The following is a 23,661-nucleotide window of genomic DNA, read 5'->3' on the forward strand; positions in this document are numbered from 1 at the left end:
CTGCAAATGGGGAGTAGAAATATATAGATATGATTTAAATACGAAGGCAAGTGTAGAAAATAATGACATGTACATATTTAATTACAAAAGCCTTTTGTTTATATATATATATATATATATATATATATATATATATATATATATATATATATATATATAAACTCAGCCAAAACAGAAACATCCCTTTTTCAGGACACTGTATTTTAAAGATAAAAATTAAAAAGTTTCTTTTTTGCTGAGTTTTATATTTATATGTTTCTCACTTCATGCTCATAGTTTTGAATAAATACGTCACATACGGTCTAGCTGAATTCCGCCTCTCCAGATGGTCGGAACTCCACACAGCCACCGTGGGACACTGCGTTTATAATGACTGACCTCTGTTTGATGCAGTGAAAAGGCAGCTTCAGTCCAGTAAGATGAAAGAAAATTATCTGTAAAAAATGTAACAAGTACTTTTCAAGTTTAAATAAAATTGTAAGGAGTAAAAAGTAACATTTTTCTTTAGAAGTACAAGCATTCTGTTTAAATTGTACTTGAGTAAAGTACAAATCTCAAAAAGTATAATACTTAAGTATTTTTACTCAGTTACTTTACACCCCTGGCGTGGAGCCTTGTGGCCTCAGGGACTGATGCCAAAAGATAAAGCTGCATCTATGAAAACGCACACTGGTGGAGTTTTCGGGAAACAATACTGGGGGAATGTTTTTTGAAGGTATCTGTTATTCTATAAACACTCAACTGACAGCTGGCTGTAGATTATGCCTTAAAGGCAGCAATCATATGTCAATTTTCCAAGGTTGAAACAGAGCGATGTTTCAGCTGTGTTCTATTATAGATGATTTTATGTGTGTGGGTGTGTGTGTGAGATAGAGATAGGGTGACTTGAGTCTTCATCAAACTTAGGGTGCGTCTCAATCAGTTCCCTAGTTCAGTAGTCAGGGCACTGATCAGGGAGTCAGCCTTTTTTAGGGCTGTCTCATTCGCAAAATCATTCCAGTGCACTGGTGCTCCCTATAAAATCCCCCAATGCACCATAAAAACCAGGGAGCATCGTTGCTCACTATTGGCACTTTTCCACTGCATGTTACAGTTCGACTCGACTCTGCTCGCTTTACATTTCTGAGCTTGCTTTTCCACTGCAGTTTAGTGCCGCCTCAATGTGGGTGGGATTATAGGCTGATCGTCATAGTTGCACCACCTCTACTGCCATGACATCATCTTAAACGTGACCATAAACAGTAACACGACCGCTAGCTGTTAGCTACTAGCTCATTGTGCTGCATACAGCAGTTGTTGCATGGTGATTTTATACAAGTGTAACAGTTAAATTGGCCTGGTTGTTTTAGAAGCAAGCTTTCCAGCAGCTGGTCAACTAAATAAAGTGAAGCTTTCAAGCAGAATATAGAGTTAACGTAACAAAACGTACCATCCTCCATCGTGGACTCCAACAACGCCGAGTCCAGGGCACTCTCCCTCCCATTGCTCGCTGGTCTATTGCCATAGATAGCATCCATTTGGTCGAACCACTTCCACTTTCTTCTGTTTGAACCACTCCGGCTGTTGTGGTCCTTGATGGTTCTGTAGTCACTTTTAAGTTTTTTTAACTTTTCCCTACACTGTTGGTAGGTCCGGTGGTAGCCGTGTGCGGCCAACAGCTGAGACACTTCCTGAAAGATGTCGTTTCGTTCGTCGCTAACGAGAGGAACGTCTGCACCTCGTTTATTGACCACGGCGTGGTTTTGCGCACAGCCATTTCTTTTTACAATTCAGAAGTCACGTGAACAAATGATATTGCTGTTTGCTAACTTTAAAACTAGCGGGTTGATGTCCCGTGTCACAAATCCAGTGACGCTGGTAGTGACGATTCTCTCTGACCAATCAGTGATCTGCAGGGTTTTGACGTCAGGCTTGGAACATCGAGTGAGGTGGTACTAAAAAAAGTATCAGGTACCAGGTACTATCCACAGTGGAAAACCCCAAAAAGTGAGCAAAGTCGAGTCGAGCTGTACCATGCAGTGGAAAAGCCCCATATGTTCCCTTACCACAAACATCATCATGTCTTCTAAACCTTAAGCCCAAGCCTTATTTTCTCTTTAAAAGATATGTTGTTTGTAATGTCTTTCATTCATAATTACCATGAAAGTGAAACAATCTTTTAAATAAAAAAAAAAATTAATAATTTGAGTTGTTAAAAGAAGTTTTAAAATACACTCCAGTATATTTGTATTTCTTTATTTATGCCATTTATCTGTTATAATAACACTGTACGTTTGAATATCTTCAACGAAAATGAACGATAGTGTCATTTATACAGCGATGGTGCTGATTAATAACAGCCGACTCCTCCCTCTTTTATTTAAAAAAAGAAAATTCAAGGTTACAGTGAAGAACTTACAGTGCAAGTGAATGGGGTCAATTTTTGGAGGGTTTACAGGCAGATATGTGGAGTTTATAATTTTATAAAAGTCTTTTCTTTTTAAAAACTTGTGTATTATTTGAGCTGTAAATTGTTTAATTCGTAATTTTTGCTAGATTTTAGGTTTAGTGTTTGGTTGTCATGGCTACAAAGTTATAAATTTGGAAATAACTTTGCACTAAGTTTAGTATTTTATTTTATCACACTAAAATCATGGTACAGCACATATCATTTACGTCTTTTGGCTGTACTTTTGAAATGTTTTGCAATGCACTGTATTTTAATGTTTATAAATTGGCCCGTTCACTTCCATTGTAATCGTCTTGATGTTACTACGATTTTTGCTTTTTTTTTTTTTTTTTTTTAAGAAAAGGAGGGACAGGTCGAAGTTACTTTTTGTGGTAATCAACATTATGCCACAAATGCTGTCAATTGAGCTTAACCTGGATTGGTCCCGGAATATTTCTTTAAAGGTTCTTTAATGATAATAATAATTACATTTAGAATCATATCTACCTTAAGAACCCTTTTATGCTTATGTTTATGTCTTCTCTCATATGTCACCTGTTCTTTGAACCTAAATGGATGCAGAAGAAATTTCATGTAATCAACAGCAAGAAACCGTTACCAAATTTCGGACTTGATGAAGTTGGTAGGGGACATCAGATAATGATCATGGGCATGTGTGCCAGGTTATTATGACATATCCATGATTGATTTTGTGTATGTATGCATTTACTACTCCCTTGTGAGGCTCACTGTTGCCACTTGTTCCACAATACAATCTTCCCTATAGCTGCACAAGTCGTTAATATAATTTAAGCAGATTTTATTGTGATTGAGGGCTTGTGTATGTGTACACATGGGATGTGCTAATTGGTTGCACTAAAGTATTTATCAGCTAAATGAGAGCTAACAGCCTCCCCAGCAGGTGCAGGCCCTGTCGAGTCTGGGATCATCTAAGAAATGTGTGTATAAGACCCTTTTCTCTCAACCTAATGTGTCTTCCTAGTTTTTTCTCCTTCCTCTTTGAGGGATTCCAAGTGGCATATTTGCTCAAGGGTCGTTCCAAACAAAAACTGAATCCCTTCATTAAGAGCCCTTTCACAAGGCCGCCAGTGAAAGGCACAATCATGAATCCTTATGATTCATTGAAAAAATTTATAATTTATTTGAGGTATGTTTACTAGCACATTTAAACCCAAAAGGACACATTCCTTATATATTTGCCTTTCAGTGTTGGGGAGTAAATGACTAAATTCAGGCAGGAAACTCTGAATGCCGTAATCTGATACATTTTTTTAACTTTGTTATCTGTTAGCCAATCAGCTCGCTCACATGTGATATGTCAAGCCAGTCGACTCACATGGTGTAAGCTGAAAGGTCCTTTCATCGGGTAGCAAAGCAACATGCATACTCTCTCTTTGCCTAACATTTATATTTGCTCAGTTTGCAAGTAAGCCGGTTTCACTGCAGCATGCCGTGAGAGTTTTCTCGGAAACCCTCCTCCTCCCTAGCTCCACCAGTCTAGATCTGCTACATGGTGCATTGTATTTATGTCAAATTGTTCAGCAGCATGTCCACATGCTAAACTCAGTATGTCTGTGTATGTTCTAGTAGTATCAAGTCTCCGTACTTGCTCTGCAGGAGCAGCAGCATAGCAGATCTAGTCCACCAAGACCAAAATCCTATCAATATGTCAAACTGACACTTCAAAACAACACTTCAAAATAAATGAACTTTGACAAAAAGTAGTCTTTGATTATGTCTAAATATAATATCAATATTTATAGTAATAATATCTAGAAATGATCTTCTCTACAAGTAAACTGCACAACTTAAGTGTTTTTTACATAATTGAAGTTAGTGTTATTACATTTCTTTTTTCAGTACCGTGACAGTAGTTGAGGTATTACACAAAAAGGGTATATACTTGTCAGGGCAATCAGTTATAATTATGAATTTTGCAACTATGTTATTACGGTTACATTCCCATTCATATTAGCACAATTCTGGGTCAATAAGAGGGTGGGAAATGTAGATGCTATGTCAAACTAAATGACAACTAAATTAAAAGACTAAATAAAAATTTTAATGCAAGAAACCGTGACTAACTTTTTAAGTTGACTTAATAAATGCTACAAAAGTAGAATATGACTCTTTAAGTGAACCTTAAAACAGTGCAGCCCAAACTGTGAGTGACCTATCAAAGTGTTTCAGTCCTGTACATCGTCCAGACCTCCTGTGGTTGCATGCATCAAGCCAAGTTCTCCTGGCCTGTGAATTTTAGAATACTGATGGAGTTCATAATCACAGCAGTGTGTGTGCAGAGCTGACTCTGACACTTGAACCGCATCTCGGTCGCCTTGTCTGCTCTACTCCCAGGTGAGCAATTACAGCACAGCCTAAAGCCTCTCCACACACACACACACACACACACACACACACACACACACACACACACACATACATTCTTGATTCAGCTCCTGCTTATTCTCACACACCTCTTCCATTACCGGAGGAGTGAGTGAAAGAGAATGCTCTATCAGTCTGTCAGCCAGCCCAGCAATCCATCATTTATATGGATGAGACAGGTGAGGTGGAAAGGTGTTACGTTTTTTTCCCAAGTCTGTCCTTTACAGTTTGAACACTTCCCTTCTGCTACTGTACATCTGTTTGGCCTCCTCCCCAGCTACCTCCCTCACTGCCACCCTTTCTCACCCGTCCTTCACTTTGCCATTTTTTTTTCTTTTTCATCATAAACCTTGGAGAGTTAGCAGGTCTGTCTGGAAAAAGATTCTATGGATTTTCTTTTTTTTTCACCCCCAGTATATCTCTCTACATTTTCTTTTTCTAACCACAGTCCTCTGTTTGCACAGTTTCTATATTCTTATATATTTTTCAGTCTCTTCTAATCTATTTCTATCCCTCTCTCTGACCTCTATCTCTCCAAATCTCGCCTAGAGGAAGAAGTATCTAATTTTCCCCCAGTTTTAATAAAAGGGTGAATGTATTCTTGGAATATATTAAATATTAATGTATGATGTGTATTAATAATACATTATTAATATCCTGTGATGGCAGAGGACTTCTGTGAAAATTTATCAGTTTCTGGATTATTTTAGCATACATCCTGAAGGAAGAAGATCAGTGAAACACCTTTCCTCAGGTTGACATACAGGATGTCATTTGTTGTTAATGTTCTTTTTGTACTTTAATGCAATTTGCTGATACTGATGCACGTTTTTCCTGAAATAGCATTTAAAGTTCAGAAGATAAAATAGAGCGGAACACAGAAAGAAATGATAATTCTTGCAATGCTTTTTTTTTTTTTATTTTATTTTTTGAAATAATTGCATTAATAATTACTCTAATTAGTTACATTTCCTATTTTTCTTTAAACTGCAATCGAAATTTCGCATTTTCTTTTTTCACTTTTTGAATACCTATTTGCTAAGTTAATTACTCAAACTTCAAACATTTCCTGTTTTTCAAAAATTCATGAAAAGTTTAAATGATAAAATGGCATGGGTAGTGTTGGGTGTAATTTAATTACAAAATACTTAATTACTGTAATCTAATCTAATCACTTATTTAGTAGAAAAAGTGGCACATTACGTTTTTAAATTCTTGTAATCAAGCTAATTAAAAAGTAATTAATTACTACTTTTAATTACTTGGGTTACACATATTTCTAAAATAAAATATGAAGAATTAATTTAAAACATGAATATGTATATCTGTTTGCATTTTGTTATGCATTTAAGTAATAATAATAAAATAATAAGTACTGTGATTACTTTTTAGATGATGTAATCATTAAAGTCAGTAATCTTACTTCAGTTTTAGAGTAGTGATCAGAAATTTGTATTGAACAACACTGGGCATGGGACACAGAAAATTACAAGAGAATGACAGAAAAAAAGAGAATGAAAAAAATATTCTTTTTAATAGCTATTTGGCTAATTAATTAATTTCTAATATGTCCTGCTTTTTTATGAAATTACTTTCAAAGTTAAAAGGTAAAATGGAATGGGACACAGAAAATAACAAGAGATGACAATATGTGCCATGCTCTTTTTGTAAACATTTGTCTAATTACTCAAATTAGTAATATTTCCTGTTTTGCATGAAATTGCTTGAAAAGTTCAAAAGGTTCAATGGAATGAGATAGAAAAAAAAAAAAAAGAGAGAAGGAGAATTTGTGCAATGTTCTATTTACAAATATTTAATGAATTTCTCTAATATTTTCTGCTTTTACTGGAATTACATTAAAAGTTCAGAAGGTTAAATGGAACATGACATGGAAAAATGCTTTTGGTTGGTTTCCTGTTCTAAGAAGTTGTTTAAAAATCAGTGCAAACGCGTATGTGAATAAAGGAGTTAATTTGTCTTTGATGCAGTTGAAAAGCACCAAGGGAACCAGTCAGAGGCTAGTCTTTCTGGAGAGAGCTCAAACAGTCTGGCTTTAGTCACAGCTTCTGGAAAACTATCTTCAGAGAGAGAGAGAGAGAGAGAGAGAGAGAGAGAGAGAGAGAGAGAGAGGGAGAGAGGGAGGGAGGGAGACAGGACTGCGAATTGTATGTAGAAAGGAGAAGAGAAAGGATGAATGGAATTGGACAGCTTTGGGTTGATATGAGAGCCATACATCATCGTAGGTTCATTCTCCACATCTGGAGTTCAGAGTGTTCTGCTCACTGGAAGTGTGATTTGGAAACAGAAAACTCTCCCAGATTTAGCGGTAAAGTATATGAACCAGATATAAACTGAGACTTGGGTAGAATTTATCTGATGCAGTTTGATGTTCTTGCACAGCTGAATCTGTCTAGCTTTTCTCGGAACGCACTACAAAGTGTAATGGTTGCATGTTATGTGCGTTCACAGGGAATTACAGAAAAGCAATGTGTTTTGTCTATAACATTGCCTGTTTACACATGTGTTTGTGTGTTTACATGATGTTTTGTTTAAGACATGCATGCAAGGAGAGGACCCAAATGCATTACAGTCTTTTTTCTCTTTTCTCATTCTCTCTCTCTCTCTCAATGTACATGCAGCAGTAAAGTTGTCTCATCTATCCTGAGTCATAATCCATCTTCTCAGTGGCGCTTTGAAGATTCATGTAAAACAACCGTCCAAACGACAAAGGGTCTAGATGGAACATGTTGTCAATTTCAAACTAGAATCTCTTGGACTGCACAGTCTTGGAGTGCCATGGAACGCATCCTATGGACTGTCGGTTGCCTGAATTAATCGATGCCACTCTTGCAAAAATGGTCCTTTAATGGTCTTGAATGGGACAACTGCTAAATTCAGATCCTCAGGGATATCAGCCGAGATTTCGACAGACACAAGCGCTGAGCGTTGGCTCATGGAGCAGAAAGTGTCTTTGATCAATAACTCAATGGATTGCAATGGCAGAGAAGACAGAAATAGGTCATATTCTTTGACCTCTATGACTGTGCAGAAGAACTGGGTTGCATTATTGATTTCACTGGTCATCATCATTACAGTGACGGGTAACATACTGGTCATTATGGCGGTGAGCCTGGAGAGGAAGTTACAGAATGCCACCAACTACTTCTTGAGGTCTTTAGCCATTACTGACATGCTTCTTGGTGTCCTTGTGATGCCAGTAGCCATGGTAACAATCCTCTATGGTGAGTATGTTTACATTTGCACATATGTATTTGCACATGTTTGATATTCATCAACAGATCAAATCTATTCTGGGAAAGAAAATGTTGCATGTCCAATATAGCATCTATGGACAGCATCTGTATCACGCTGTTGATTACAACAAAAAACAATTTCAACTCATCCCTCTGCAAAAACCATGGATGTTATGTTTGTTTTTAGCTTTATTTAGCTTTAATATTTGGCTAGGTGAAACTGACAGCATGCTGAAACTCTTTCAGAAAAACGGTCTCTTTAAATTAGTCTTCTTTAAAACACACGACCGCTACTGCTATTCTGATTGACTTCAAATTGCCTGCTGTGAGAAATGTGAGGGCTATGATACTTTTCTGCAATATAAAGTTAGAAATATTTAAAAAATCTTGGTCTATATACACATGTAGATGGACATTTTTTGGCCGCTGCTCCACATCTTGCACTGTTTTTGCACTTTCGGGCTATTTATTTCTTGCTGATTTTCAGCATGAACACAAACAAAAACTCAGGAGCTCAATAACACAAACGTAAAGTAGCACTCTCCTTCCCACTGCAGTCTGTGTCATTGTTGGACTAAGGTCACTCTTCCCCAACTGCGACTCTGGCTGCTCTTTATCTCTCTCCAGCTCTCACTGTCACACAAAACAGCTGTTAGAAATAATTTCCCCTAGGTGTCAATCCCGCTCTTCCTCTCCTGGCCTCGCTCTCCAAAGACATCGCTTGGCCACGCCCTCATCAACACATACCCCCATCGCCCGACACCAGGGAGCAATCCGGCCTGTCACTTACTCCCCCCCAATTTCTGGAGAGGAAATCCGCAACAGCTATCTGCGCCCCCAGTCTGTGGATCACCTCGAACTTAAAAGGCTGGAGAGCTAGATACCAACGGGTGATCTGCGTGTTGGCATTTTTCATGCGATGGAGCCACTGGAGTGGGGCGTGGTCTGAACAGAGGGTGAAAGCACTCCCCAACAGATAGTACCGGAGGGTGAGGACCGCCCACTTTATGGCCAAACACGCATGGAGCACTCCTCCCCCTCCACCATCTGTACTGCTTCCAACCTCCTGTCCAACATGTCTGTCTACAAGATAAAAGGGAGAGCGAAGACAGGAGAGTGCAATAACAGCCCACCACAAAGTGCAGCCTTCACCCGCGTGAATGCCTGCTGATACAGCTCCATCCACTGGACTGGATCTGGTGCCCCCTTTTTAGTCAGATCAATCAGTGGGCTGGTGAAGGTAGGCACAAACCTACGATAATAGCCAGCCAGTCCCAGGAACTGTCTCACCTCCTTTTTGGACTTAGGTCTCAGGCAGGCTGCAATTGCTGCGGTTTTATCAATTTGGGGCCACACCTGCCCATGACCCAAGTGGAAGCCCAGATACCGTAATTCCACTAGCCCAACTGCGCACTTCTTTGGGTTTGCCGTGAGTCCTGCCCATCTCAATGACCTCAGAACAAACCTCAGATGCTGCAGGTGCTGCTGCCAGTCATTACTGTAAATAACGATGTCATCCAGATAGGCAGCGGCATAAGCAGCGTGCGGTCTGAGGATTCTGTCCATGAGCCGTTGAAACATAGCCGGGGCCCCGAACAAACCCAATGGAAGGGTCACGAACTGGTTTAATCCGAACAGTATATAAAACGCAGTTTTTTCACAGGGCATGGGAGATAAGGGGATCAGCCAATATCCCTTTGTCAAATCCAGTGTCGAATAAAAGCGAGCTACGCCTAACTGATCGAGCAGCTCATCAATCTGAGGCATCGGATATGCATAAAATTTAGACACCGCATTGACTTTTCTATAATCCACACAGAACCAGACAGAGCCGTCACTCTTAAGAACCAAAACCACCGGGGGCCTGGGTAGCTCAATGGTAAAACACACTGGCTACCACCCCTGGAGTTCACTTGTTCGAATCCCAGGGTGTGCTGAGTGACTCCAGCCAGGTCTTCTAAGCAACCAAATTGGCCCAGTTGCTAGGGAAGGTAGAGTCACATGGGGGTAACCTCCTCGTGGTCACTATAATGTGGTTCGTTCTCAGTGGGGCGTGTGGTGAGATGAGCTTGGTTGCCGCGGTGGATGGCATGAAGCCTCCACACATGTTATGTCTCCGTGGCAACGTGCTCAACAAGCCATGTGATAAGATGCACGGGTTGGCAGTCTCAGACGCGGAGGCAACTGAGATTCGCCCTCCGCCACCCAGACTGAGGCGAATCACTACACGATCATGAGGACTTAAAAGTGCATTGGGAATTGGGCATTCCAAATTGGGAGAAAAAGGGGAAATATAAAAAAAACCCAAAAATGAACCAAAAACCACCGGGCTGGCCCAGTCACTGTGGGATTCTTCTATTTCCCTCATGTCTAGCATGGCCTTTAATTCTTCTTTTGAACCACTTTTTTGTGCTCAGGTAATTGGTAGGGATGACTATGTACCACTACACCTGGGGTCATTTCAATATGGTGCTCTATGAGATTTGTATGACCGGGAAGAGGTGAGAACACGTCGGAGAATTCTCCTTGCAACCTGGCAACCTCCATGACTTGCGATGACGAGAGTTGGTCTCCACAAGTGACCGGATGACTCGATCTGTGGCTTTTAAGTTCACCTCTGGTCCAAGCTCGTCCCTCTCCGGAACCACCGTTGCCAAAGTCACAGGGGCCACCTCTCTCCACAGTTTTAGGAGGTTGAGGTGGTAAATCTGATGTGCTCTGCCTCTATCCATTTGTTTCACCTCTTAATCGATTTCCCCAACTCGCCGTGTGACCTCAAGGGGTCCTGGTGAGTAATTTAGAGCTCGATGTGGGGAGCAAGGACTTTATCTCCTGGTGTAAATTCCCATAGTCGAGCACCCCTATTATACAGCTGGCTTTGACATTCTTGAGCCTGGAGCAAATTCTCCTGTGTTAATTGTTCCAGTGTGTGGAGTTTTGCTCTCAGGTCAAGAACATATTGAATTTTGTTTTTGCTGTTTGAAGGTCCCTCCTCCCAATTTTCCCATAGGACGTCGGGCATTCCGCATGGTCGATGCCCGTACAATAATTCAAATGAGGAGAACCCCATGGAGGCTTGCAGGATCTCTCATACTACAAATAATAGGGGCTCGAGCCACTTGTCCTAATTTCGAGCGTCTTCATGCACGAACTTACAAATAATATTCTTTAGGTTCTGATTACATAGTTTGACCAACTCATCCGTTTGGGGGTGGTAAACGCTGGTCCGAATCGATTTAATCCCCAATAATTTGTAGAGTTCGCATAGTGTAGGTGACATAAGCATAGTGCCCTGATCAGTGAGGATTTCTTTCGGAATCCTCACTTGGGAGATAATGCTGAAGAGTACCTCAATGTTGCGCAGAGGCACTGCTTCCGGATATCGCGTTGCATGGTCCACCAGAACCAACACAAAGTGATGCCCGTGTGCCATCCGTTCTAATGGCCCGATGAGGTCCATACCAATTCTTTTGAAGGGGACCTTAATCAACGGAAGGGGGCGCAATGGCGCTCTTGGAGTGGCCGGTGGATTCACCAGCTGACATTCACGGCATGCCGCACACCACCCGCGAACATCCCCGTGAATGCCCGGCCAATAGAATGGGCCATTAGACAGTTCAGTGTCATTTCCTCCCCTAAGTGACCCGCCATCAGATTATAATGAGCCATCTGGAATAACATTTCCTGATGGCTCCGCAGTATTAACAATTGGGTTGTATCCTGCTTTGTCTGAGTGTCCTGCATCACTCAATACAACCAATCCTTGATAAAAAAATATGCATATGAGAGTGCAATGTCTGGCTGGAGGCGTTGACCATCAATCACTTTCTCTTGGTCAAAGGCATGCCAAAGGGTTTCGTATTGCGTCTGCTCCAGAGGGAAATCCCCTGCAGGGAATCATCTAAGGGCTGGGGAATCCAAGACTTCCCTCTCCCTTGCATCCTCTTGACATGGAGCTGACGTATATGGCCCTGGCACCACCTGCCCAGCCAGCGAATCGCAAACTACACGCAGAGATACTTTGTTACAGGACCCATCCACACATATTCCCCTCGATAAAGTTCTAAATTCTGGCCAATTCATACCCAAAATGAGTGGATGGGAGAGGCAGGGACTAACCGCAGCCTCGACACTATGTTTTGTCCACGAAATTTAATAATGACCATCACTACAGGGTAATTTTGAATATCCCCATGCACACACCTTACCTTCACCCACCAGCCTGTATCCAAAGCCTCGTATTGAACCAAGCTTTGGTGAATGGAGGTTTGATTACAACCTGAATCCACCAAGGCTTGGTCTGTAACCCCCTTAAAACTCACAGGTATCCAGTACGCTCCAGCTCGATAGGGGGTGGTCTGTGGCACGTCGGGGATCCAGACCTATGTTCCCACCTCCATCACGGGGCATCGGTCCTGGAAGTTCCCAGTTTCCCCGCCCACACCCACGGCAGCGGATTCACCAACCTGGGGAGGAGAGCGGAGAGAGATAGGGGGAACTGGTGGGTTGAAAGGTCCTTGAGACCAGGGAGCCAGTTTTGGGGAAACAACTTCCCATTTCCAGGGAGTAAGAATGGAATGGGGAAAACAGGATGGGGAGGAGGGAGAAGGAGAGACAGAGAGAAAAAGAGGAGAGGGCTCGGCGGCCCCCTAATACGCCACCAAGTGGTCCTCAGTCAGCTGGATGGCCTCATCTGGTGACACCGGGCATTGACACTAGACCCATTCCGCTGTCCCTATCGGAAGTCAAGTGATGAATTGCTCCAGTACCACCAGATCGACCACTGCCATGGTGTCGCGTTCTGCCGGCAGCAGCCACCACCGGCAGGAGTCACGGAGCTGTTGAGCAAATGCAAACGGGCGTCCGAGCTTGCTGAGCATCAGTGAATGGAAGCACTGGCTGTGCTGTTCTGGGCTGCGGCCAACCCACTGCAAGATGGCTCGTCTCAAGTTCTCGTACTCCAGGAGGTCTGTCATCGGAAGCTGTTTGACCATGAGTTCCCTGGTTAACAGTGGCAAGAGGCGGACCACCCACTGGTTGTTGGGCCAACCTCCAGGTCGTCCTGCGGGCCCATCTTGACGAGCGTGACGTAGGGGATGGCCGAAGCTGTGGCCGGGGTCATGGCTGAAGTTTTCCCCTGGGGCACTAAGCTCCGTAACACCTGCCGGTCCTCAGCTTGGGCCTGGAGCTCACACATGTGCCCATACATTCAAAAACACATCCCGCTTCAGCGACTGGGGGCAGTGGTTTGAATTTCTGCAAGCAAAGCCCGATTTTAAAACTTTCAACACACTATCGCCAAATTCACAATGAGATCAGTCTGTTTACATACAGGAATTACATTGGTAACACATTACCAGATGTTCATCTGCCGAGAAAACTAGTCCCACTGCTAGAAGGACAGTTTTGACAACTTTACAGCTCAAATAAAAATGTTGTTTTGAATAATTAATGTAAGCGTTTTAACGAAAAACGCAAGCTTCACATTTCTGCTTTTAAACCCTCTAAAATGACTTGGCCCATGCACTACCAATGTAAATGTGTAAATATACTTGCCATTTTTATATGTTTTTACAAACTGGGGGACGAGTCAAAAATTATTTTTTGTGATAATCAACAGCATCTGTGGCATGCTACTGATTACCACAGACAATTTTTATTAGTCTCGTTGTCTGTGGTAATCAACAGCATGCTACAGATGCTGTCAATAGAACTTGTTTTGAGCACAAAACATTCCTTTAAACAACACAAGTTGCATCTGGGGTCATGTGAAGGATGCTATCTGAGTTGCTTTACATCATATCTTGTTTAAAACATTTGCCAGAATTCCCATCCACAGCATAAAACCTTTATGTGTATGTTTATACACTGCACCCATCAAATGTCTTTTTATGTGACCAGTAAGGTTCTTCCAGGTCAAATGTGTGATATACTAACTTTCTTGAGTTATAATATTTGTATCCCCGGAAAAGACAGATTTTCCTCTATAACAAATAATTAGTCCTCCATGCATTTTGCAGCAAGGTGATTTATTTCAGTGCATAATGAGTGTGTGTTTGGCCGTCTGCTGTGTCTTAAATTAGCCTGTTTGTATTCACGCATGGGGAGAGAAATCCCTCTTCCTCATCTTTCTAGCGCTTTGATGAGGTATTAATTATGCAGTAACGATGCTTTGCTTTGGTGTGTGAGTGTGCAGCAAAATTGTGATGCATCCTTTTTGATATCCTGAGTAGTTTGACCAAGGAGAATAAAATATGTCTCTTCCTGGTTCTAGGAGTGGCATGTGTTTTTTGACAGCTGACCCTCATTGTATGACCTACTGACAGATGTAAAACAAAACAGAACTGAATTGTTTATTTTCCTCCTTTCTTTTTATGTTGGTGAAGTTTATCATTTATGGGCAATCAAAATTTTACATAAAAACCCAGACAAAACAAAGTCTGCCTCCAGCATAACACATTGTTTCCAACTCACACATGCAAACACGCAATGCAGAAGGTTTGATCTGTTAACTGCTCACTCACATTAAAATATTAATCATGTTACTGTTCATCTAATCCCTACAAAGGCAAACCACAGTTACTACATTATCACTGAAACTAAGAATAATGCTTTTTAAAATGTTTTGCTTTTAAGTAAGGCTTTCGATTTAATGCGTTAATTCCATGTGATTAATTATCTAAAAAATAAAGTGTATAAAACAAATCATCATTAACGCAATTAATCATGCCCCCTGACCGTACGTAAATTCCGTAATAAGGAATATTTCTTACCATCGGAGCAATTCAAGCTTGAAATACTACCTTCATGTCGCATTTATCAGGGGGCAGTCAGCGCAGCTGTACAGGCAACAAACAACACTTATTCAGAGAGCAGTAAACTCAAAAAAAGAAAAGAAGCCTCACACAGCAGCACTTCTTGCATTCAAGGACCACTGGACAGAGCACAATTCTGAATGCAGGGGTCTCAGGATGCATTTTTCAAAGTTTTCAAACAACGCATAACTCGACGCAGCATTGTAAAAATACAGCGTTTATGCGTAAGACGCTGAAAACAGATCATAGTTTAAGAGACACACACACACACACAAAAAAAAAAAAAAAAAAAAAAATTTAATCATTGCGATTTACCTTTGCATAGCAGCATTGGAATCTTCACCCATCCTCCACATTTTCTCTCTCTTTCTGATAAACGTCCTAGTTTTGGGGAAATGGAACTGTAGCAGGTTGATTCTGATATCTTCTTTGCCCACTGAATCATGTTATTCCCGCATCTATGATGTAATGCTATTATATAACTGGGTCAGAGTAGTTTAATGTACTGTATATGCATGAAACCACAGTTAGTAAAAGCTAGGCTCTCTGTTTCAGCCGAACCTTGTCATCAGAACTTTAGAAGATTCAAGGATTTTACAGTTGGAAGCACAGTAATGTCTGTGATGGCGGAACTGATGAGTAACACTGTCAGGATCTGCTCTCTAGAGTCTCAGTGGGTTCAGAACATTTTATATTCGGTTAAACAGAGACTCTCCAAAACATCTCTGGTCTTCTGTTGTCAGCAAAATAAAAGGCTGATCCTTGTAATTGTTTTAATTAAGAAAATGTTTTCTTTTCCTTAAGAAAATAATAAGTGGTGCTTGCCAGTGCAAAATGCAAATATTTTGCAAAATGATATTTCGTGGCTCATTACACGTATTGTACAAGTTTTGAGCTGAAATGTCCGCTGAGTGGCGCTAAAAGCAATTTAAATGTAATTCCAAACAAATGAGGTTTTTAAATACTTTCAAGTTTTAAATAAACAAAAGGGACCTCCCTACCCTAAAACTTAAAGGGACGGATCACCCAAAAATAAAATTTTCTCATCATTTACTAACCCCCATGCCATCCCAGATGTGTATGACTGTCTTTTTTCTAATGAACACAATAAAATATTTTTAGAAGAATATCTCAGCTCTGTAGGTCCATACAATGCAAGTGAATTGTGGCCAGAACGATGAAGCTCCAAAAAGCACATAAAGACAGCATAAAAGTAATCCAAAAGACTCCAGTGGTTAAATTAATTTCTTCTGAAGCTAAATGAGCGTGGGTATGAAACAGACGCATATTTAAATCTTTTTTCTTTCTTTTTTTTTGTTTTTTTTTTACAATAAATCTACTTTTACACAGCCCTCCTATGCACGTTCAAGAGTTCTGTTTCTTTTTTTTGCCAATTTGCATTCTTTGTGAATATTTCCATCTTCTGGACAGAGAGGAGAAATAAAAAAGGAGGGATAAAGCTAAGGAAAAGAATCAATAATTTATCATTAACTGTTCAATCCAGGAAATTCCCAGGTGGTGTTCTGCCTCATGAATATTTAATATGTTCTGATTTCAACTAATAATATACATGTCCTTTTCTCTCTGATATGCTAGGTTACACCTGGCCCCTTCCATCGGCTCTGTGTCCGATCTGGATCTACCTGGATGTTCTCTTTTCCACTGCCTCCATCATGCACCTGTGCGCCATCTCTCTTGACCGATACATCGCCATCCGTAACCCTATCCACCACAGTCGCTCAAACTCTCTAACTAGAGCCCGTGTTAAAATAATGGCAGCCTGGACCATCTCTGTGGGTAAGTCCTAGACATTGGTGCGATGGTGACTGAAAAGATGGGCAAACCATGAATTTATCAAGACTAATGTGTTGTAATGTTAAAGGAATAGTTCACTCAAAAATGAAAATGATCTCATCGTTTACTCACCCTCATGCTGTGTCAAACTCAATAGACTTTCTTTCTTCTCCTTGAACCCAAACAAAGATTTTTTTTTTTTAAGTATATATGATATGTTTTTGTCCATACAATGCAAGTCAATGGGGTGCAAAACTTTCAAGCCAGAGGAAGCATGAACAAGCTCCTTGAACATGCCAAGGAGACTGCAGATGTCAAGATTTCCAGTGAAAAAGTAGTTCGATTTTAGTCTGTTTCTCACCCAAAATTGATCGTCTGCAGAAGACATGGATTAAACCACTCAAGTCATGTTTTGGACCCCATTGACTTGCATTGTATGGACAAAAACACATCATATATCCTTTAAGAAAAATCTTTGTTTAGGTTCTGCAGAAGAAAGAATGTTATAAGAGTTTGAGACAATATAAGGGTGAGTAAATGATGAGAGAATGATCATTTTTGGGTGAACTATTCCTTTAATGTTAGAAAGTAACTATATAAAACTATATCTTGTAACGAAATGTTACAAAGTATTAATGGTTATTTGGTTATTTGTGTACAATGTGCTATGTCCTTACTCTTTTGTAGTGAAATTGTTTTCCTACTATGAAATGTAAATTGAAATGATCTGATATATATCAAGAAAAAAACACTACTGTCTGAAGAATTTTGATAGCTTAAGTTATGTATAAATGCATAAATATATTTGCGTTTTACAGAGAAGAATATTTACAGTATTAGTAAGCAGCATTATTTCCCTAGAAAATGCTCCCTTGCTGAAACCGATAATATGACTGGTTTTGGAAATATCCACACTAGGCAGAAAAGAATGTTCTGATTGGTTTTTCAGTTGAGTCAGACTTGTCTGTTTTGCCCTTGTCCTTAGGTTAATGCTCTGAGCATTTAGAAAGAATCTCCACATTTTTTAAATAAAAAATCCACAGCTCACTGAAAAAGTGATAAGGCATCGCCCCAGTAATTTGAAAAGTGACAAGTCAAATTCCCTCTTGCTGTTGTTCTGGTGGCGTCGGTTACTTATCATTACTAATTTTGGAGTAGGCATACAAAAAATCCTTATAGAAATAGATGGGCATACGCCATATGCTTTTACTACACTACTAGCGCTAGATCCTCCAAACCCAAGAGGAAACTGGTTTCCAGCTAAATTCTGAAATGCTAAACAACTGAGACTGCATCTATTATCGTTGTTTCCAAAACCAGACCACCAAGCTGTTTTCTCACTGTCTGTTTCTCTCTCATTCTGTCTCCATCTGTCTCCAGTTATCTCCATGCCTGTCCCAGTCCTCGGTCTGCACGATCACTCCAAAGTCTTCCAGAATGAAAGCTGCCAACTGACAGACGGCAATTTTGTTCTTATTGGCTCTTTTGTGGCATTCTTCATCCCCCTCATCATCATGGTGGTCACATACATTCTCACCATCAACACTCTGCAAAGCGAAGCGACTTTGTGCCTGCACCAACTCGTCGTTTGGCCTAAGCGGTCATCCACAACTGGACTCCTCCCACAAGGTTCTCTCTCCTCTGAGCGACTGTTTTCCCGTTCGTCTCTTTGTCGCGGCAGTGATGGGGTGAGCAGAGGATCAGGCCGTCGCACCATGCAGTCCATCAGCAATGAGCAGAAGGCGTCTAAAGTGCTGGGAATAGTCTTCCTTCTCTTTGTGATCATGTGGTGTCCATTTTTTGTGACGAACGTGATGGCGGTGGTGTGCGGCTCAGCATGTGACGAAGATTTAGTGGGGGGATTAATGAATGTGTTTGTGTGGGTGGGTTACCTATCATCTGCAGTCAATCCTTTAATCTACACGCTCTTCAATAAGACTTACCGCGCCGCATTCGCCCGGTACATGCGTTGCCGCTACAGTGAGGAGAGGAGGCCACTACAGCTGATACTGGTCAACACCATACCTCCTCTGGCATACAGCTCCACCAGGCTTCCACTGAAGGTGGAGAGCCCATCAGAGAGGAGGGTGGAGGGCATCGAGTCTGGAGGCTTCTTTAACAAGTCAAACTCTGTAAATTCACAACTCAAGGAAAAGAATGAAGTAGTAAGCCATGTGTAAGACTGAAAACAGACTCAAGTGCAGTGCTTCTCAACTGGTTTCAGGACCCAGATTTTACACTGGACATCAGGTGGTGATTCAACACAGTACCAGAATTGTTTATCGTTAAAAATGAACAAAAATGAAAGAAAATGAAATCAAATCATTAATAAAGCCTAGAAACAGTGCTCAAATCAAATATGATGACTACGTATAATATACACATATTGGTTTTCAGGGTTGTTTATGGTCCAGTGCCGATTGCTTTAGAAATACATGGCTTCTCCTAAAACTGGCAAAGAAGTTTAACATATGTACAAATAATCTATATAAATTACATATCACTCTTTGTGAATTTCAATATTTTAGCAAATAAAAGCGTCAGATATCACACATCACTACCGCACTGTTTGTTGCAAAAGCATTCCGCTTTTTAAAAAATGAATATGTTGTGGCAGGGTAAGCAAGAGACAGACACAGTGCATGTGGCGTCAGGCCTCAGAGAGGCATTTATTGGAAATAATAATAAATATGAAATGTCCAAAAATGGGGAAAATAGTGTCTATGGGGATAAGAACCCAAAATAAAGGGGCATCTGGCATCCTTGCGGTGAGACAGGGCTTTGCGAAGGATGGGGAGTGTCCAAAGGAATGGTACAGGATGTGGGTGGGGTCCAAGGTCCAGCGTCCACGAAGCACTCCCCTCTGTAGTCTATTGCGTGAGGGTCGGCAACTTCTATGGCAGCCTATGTCTTCCTAAGGGCCAAGTGTGAAGGGAAGGTGGTCTGACTTCCTAGCCCAAGGGTTGCGACGATTGCTCCAATCCCTGGTGTTGCATCTGATTTGTACCGGGGGTCCGTGGTGCAGGTCTGGCAACACTTCTAACTCGGCTGGTACCCTTCCCGCTCTGCTCCTGGACCTGCGAGGACGCCAGCGTGTGCACACAAGGAGATAGAAGCCGGCTCCCAGAGGAGAGGCGCACTTTATTGTAATGGCAGCAGTGATGAGGCTCTACTCACAACAGGTGTGCCTCATCATCGGCTGCCCAAACAAGGCTCATTAAGTTGCACCTCTCCTCTCTTAAGCCCACTCCCGTTGTAAGCCTGGCTGAAGGATGGCCCTAAGAGGGGGTGTGACGATGATGAGAGGGAGGGGTGGGTCGTTCGGCCACAATGTTCACAGAAGTCTCTGAACACATTAAGCAGATGGCAGTTACCGATACCATTTAAATCAAGGTGCAAAATAAGTTTTCTTTGGACGAGAGGCTGTAAATGCGCTAGACCAAATTTTGGTCCCGCCCAGAATTCATGCTTCTCTGGGAGTCTACAGGAGGTTCATGAGTACTATTAGCTTTGGGTCTGCATCGGACTGCCTATTAGACATTGGGCTTTCAATCAATGTATGTGATTGTGGCCCACTTGGAAGCAAAGCTTCTCTGTATGAGGATAGGTTAAGCTCTCAAATGGTCAGGAGTTAGCAACAAATGGCCAATATTTGAAAAGTGATGTATGTGATTGACAGCTTATGAAATTTAAAAGCACCACTGTCGAGCGCAGAGTGTTCGATGGCTCGGATATACATATGCATTTATTTGCAATCTGACTTAAAATTTATTTAAACTTCCATTATCAGATATTTTGCCTATTTTGTTGCAAAACAGAGCTTAGTTAATCATTTTCATCTAGAAATTTCACCGTCTGAGTAGCAGTTTGAGCAGCTTTTGGAAGCAACATTGCAGATACCAAAAACAATAGTTTGAGCTTCTCCACTCTTGATAAGCACCAGCTGCCACTGTTATAATGATTTGAATAGCAATTTAAATTATGGTCTGTTCATCCTACTAGGTGTGCATATGGCATCAGAAGACTTGTTGTATGATGCACAAGTCACATGTAATACTTTTTTGACACTTTTGGGTGATTTATTAAGTATTGAGTCTCTATACAGTATACTACCACTGTATTAAATCCCCCAACTTGACATTCATTGAATTCTTTCCTTTTGTGCTCCACAGAAGAATGATATGTGGGCGAGTAAATAATGACAGAATGTTAAGAGAACTATTCCTTTAAAATCAAACATTGAAATGTATCAATATTATACTATGAACCGCACTGGCCCAACAATATGCAAAATGATAATGACACAAATGAATTATTACATACACACGCACACACACACACACACACACACACACACACACACACACACACACACACACACACACACACACACACACACACGTGTTGGTGCGGCTATGCTTATGAGGACTCTCTATAGACATAATGATTTTAATTCTGTACGAACTATAGATTCTATCCCCTAACCCTAACCCTACCCCTAAACCTAACCCTCACAAAAAACTTTCTGCATTTTTACATTTTCAATAAAACATCATTTAGTATGTTTTTTAAGCAATTTGAATTATGGGGACACTAGAAATGTCCTCATAAACCACATTTATAGCATAATACCCTTGTAATTACCAGTTTGTAACCTAAAAAATGTCCTCGTAAACCACCCAAAACCGCCCACACACACACACACAAACAAATTTCAACAGTTTCATGTTCATAGCAACTCACCGCACAAAACAAATTATGGTTAAATCATAAATCAGGTTATCCTCACTGCAGGTGAAGCTGTATTTACTATAGTTTGGTTTGTATTTTTATAAATGTATTTGCACTGTAACTTATGTAGTTTTGTAAACGGTTTTCGAAAATGAGTGGATATCATGCATCCTGTCCATGTTGCCACCTACATACAGTATACAATTTTGCTGCTTCTACGAAGTGACACATGAATTTAGCACAGAATTTGATTTGACACACACACCCTTTAATGTCCTTTTTAAAAGCTGACAAGCCTAATTATTTGGCTATCCCTACTATGCATGACTATACAGATAGTTGAATTTCATTGTTTACCATTGTTTTTTCCCTGATGCCTATGACTTTATCAGAATAGACCTAAAACCCACTTCTGGGTCACGTGAGTCATGACCTACTAGTTGAGAACCACAGCTTTTTTGGGTTTTATTATTTATGATTCTCATCAGCTGAACGCTGAGACTGTCATTTTGTAGGTGTAAAATGCATAAAAACTAGCTCTTTTATTTTAATTTGTGTCCACCAGTGCATGGCAGCACAATCAGCACTACAAATACTACACTACAAATAACACACTGCCAAGAGGGAAACAGATGCTTTAAAATGGGCCAACAGCAATAAAGTTTCACAGCTCACTTTGTGGAACTCTCATCACAACTTCCTCTATATTTTGTACAGGATTTGTAAAATAATTGCTGTAAATGTAAAGTGCAGAAGCATTTGATTACCATCCAGTATGTTTATACACAAATATCTTTCTGTCTCTGTAACAGCACTAGGCTCTGTAAACAGAAAAAAAGATTCCACACTTTTTCAGCTAATCAGAAATCTTAGCCAATCACAAACACACTTTACCTGCTAATAATTTTGTGTATTTGCTGACATTGGGTTAGCTGACATCTTTGGAGGCTGGGTTTTGGAGAGAGGGTGTGTGGTTGATGCAATGGGTGCCAATTCAGTGGCTAAGTATGGTGGAAGTTAGCAAAACCACTAAAAATGGCATACAGCACCATTAAAGTCAAAGTAATAAAGGTTCATTTTCTGAGAAATAGTTTGAATGTCATTAACTAATTAATATTATAAATAGTATTGTGAAGACATGTGTATGATACGTACTGTAGGTAGATAAAATAAAGGAAATACAAGTAAAATGTTGCCAGTATCATTTTTTTTTTCTCCCCTTTTCTCCCCAATTTGGAATGCCCAATTCCCAATACACTCTAGGTCCTTGTGGTGGTGTAGTGACTCCCCTCAATCCAGGTGGCTGAGGACAAATCTCAGTTGCCTCTGCGTCTGAGACAGTCAATCCATGTTTTTTTTTCACGTGGTTTGTTGAGTGTGTTACCGGAGACATAGCACGTGTGGAGGCTTCACTCTGTTCTGTGGCATCCACGCACAACTCACCACGTGCTCCACCGAGAGCGAGAACCACATTATAGTGACCATGAGGAGGTTACCCCATGTGACTATTTTGGTTGCTTAGGAGACCTGGCTGGAGTCACTCAGCACACCCTGGATTCGAACTCATGACTCCAGGGGTGGTAGTCAGCGTCTTTACTCGCTGAGCTACCCAGGCCTCCGCCAGTATCATTGCTGAGATATCCGGGTCCCATGCTCTGTTAAAGTAGCTGGGATTGAGAAAGCTGGAAAGTTTGATAAATGAACTTGCAAACAATTGACCCCGATTCATTACATGCCATCTGAATAAAAAACAAATGCAGATAATTAGTGAAGTGGGTGGTCAATAACAGACCAACTCAGGACGTGAGTCATGTTAAATGAAAGTGTCTAAAGAGTGTGTGACGGTTTCAGTCCAGCCAGACATGCAAACATTTGGTTCTCAAACACATTTGCCAGGATATCACAATGCTCTACAAAACTCTCGCAATATTACTTCTGTAATCACTTTCAAGTCATACACATTCATTTTTTTGTCTTTTTGAGAAACAATGACCACGGTAACCATAGTCCCCACCAAAATGGTTACTATTACTACTACTACTGCATAACGTTTCTGAAAATACCACTTAGGTTGTGTGTGTCACATTTAAATATGTTTTGTTCATGTTTTGTGTTCATGTCTTTTATTTTTGTTTAGTTCCTGTTTTATAGTCATGTGTTCATGTCATGTGATTTCCTGTTCCCTCATGTGATCTTGTCATGCGTTTCCCCTGTTCATGTGTCTTGTTTTCAT

At 40.7% G+C, this 23,661-nt stretch overlaps 1 protein-coding gene across 1 annotated transcript; it reads left to right on the top strand.

Annotated features, from left to right (window-relative positions):
• The first annotated feature begins 7,700 nt into the window (after positions 1-7,700).
• Positions 7,701-18,877, top strand: LOC127449529 (5-hydroxytryptamine receptor 2A-like). The gene is made up of 3 exons (XM_051713016.1): positions 7,701-8,076; positions 16,500-16,700; positions 18,078-18,877. The coding sequence occupies exons 1-3, from the start codon at positions 7,701-7,703 to the stop codon at positions 18,875-18,877; spliced, it is 1,377 nt and encodes a 458-aa protein (XP_051568976.1).
• The last annotated feature ends 4,784 nt before the right edge of the window (positions 18,878-23,661 follow it).

This window comes from Myxocyprinus asiaticus, chromosome 12, assembly GCF_019703515.2.
Source record: "Myxocyprinus asiaticus isolate MX2 ecotype Aquarium Trade chromosome 12, UBuf_Myxa_2, whole genome shotgun sequence".
NCBI classification, from domain to species: domain Eukaryota; kingdom Metazoa; phylum Chordata; class Actinopteri; order Cypriniformes; family Catostomidae; genus Myxocyprinus; species Myxocyprinus asiaticus.

Bases quoted from the DNA above. Each gene is read 5' to 3' on its own strand.
- LOC127449529 (XM_051713016.1), top strand. From the start codon at position 7,701: ATGGTCTTGAATGGGACAACTGCTAAATTCAGATCCTCAGGGATATCA. The intron at 8,077-16,499 runs GTGAGTATGTTT...CTGATATGCTAG, and splicing joins CATGGTAACAATCCTCTATG to GTTACACCTGGCCCCTTCCA. The intron at 16,701-18,077 runs GTAAGTCCTAGA...ATCTGTCTCCAG, and splicing joins AGCCTGGACCATCTCTGTGG to TTATCTCCATGCCTGTCCCA.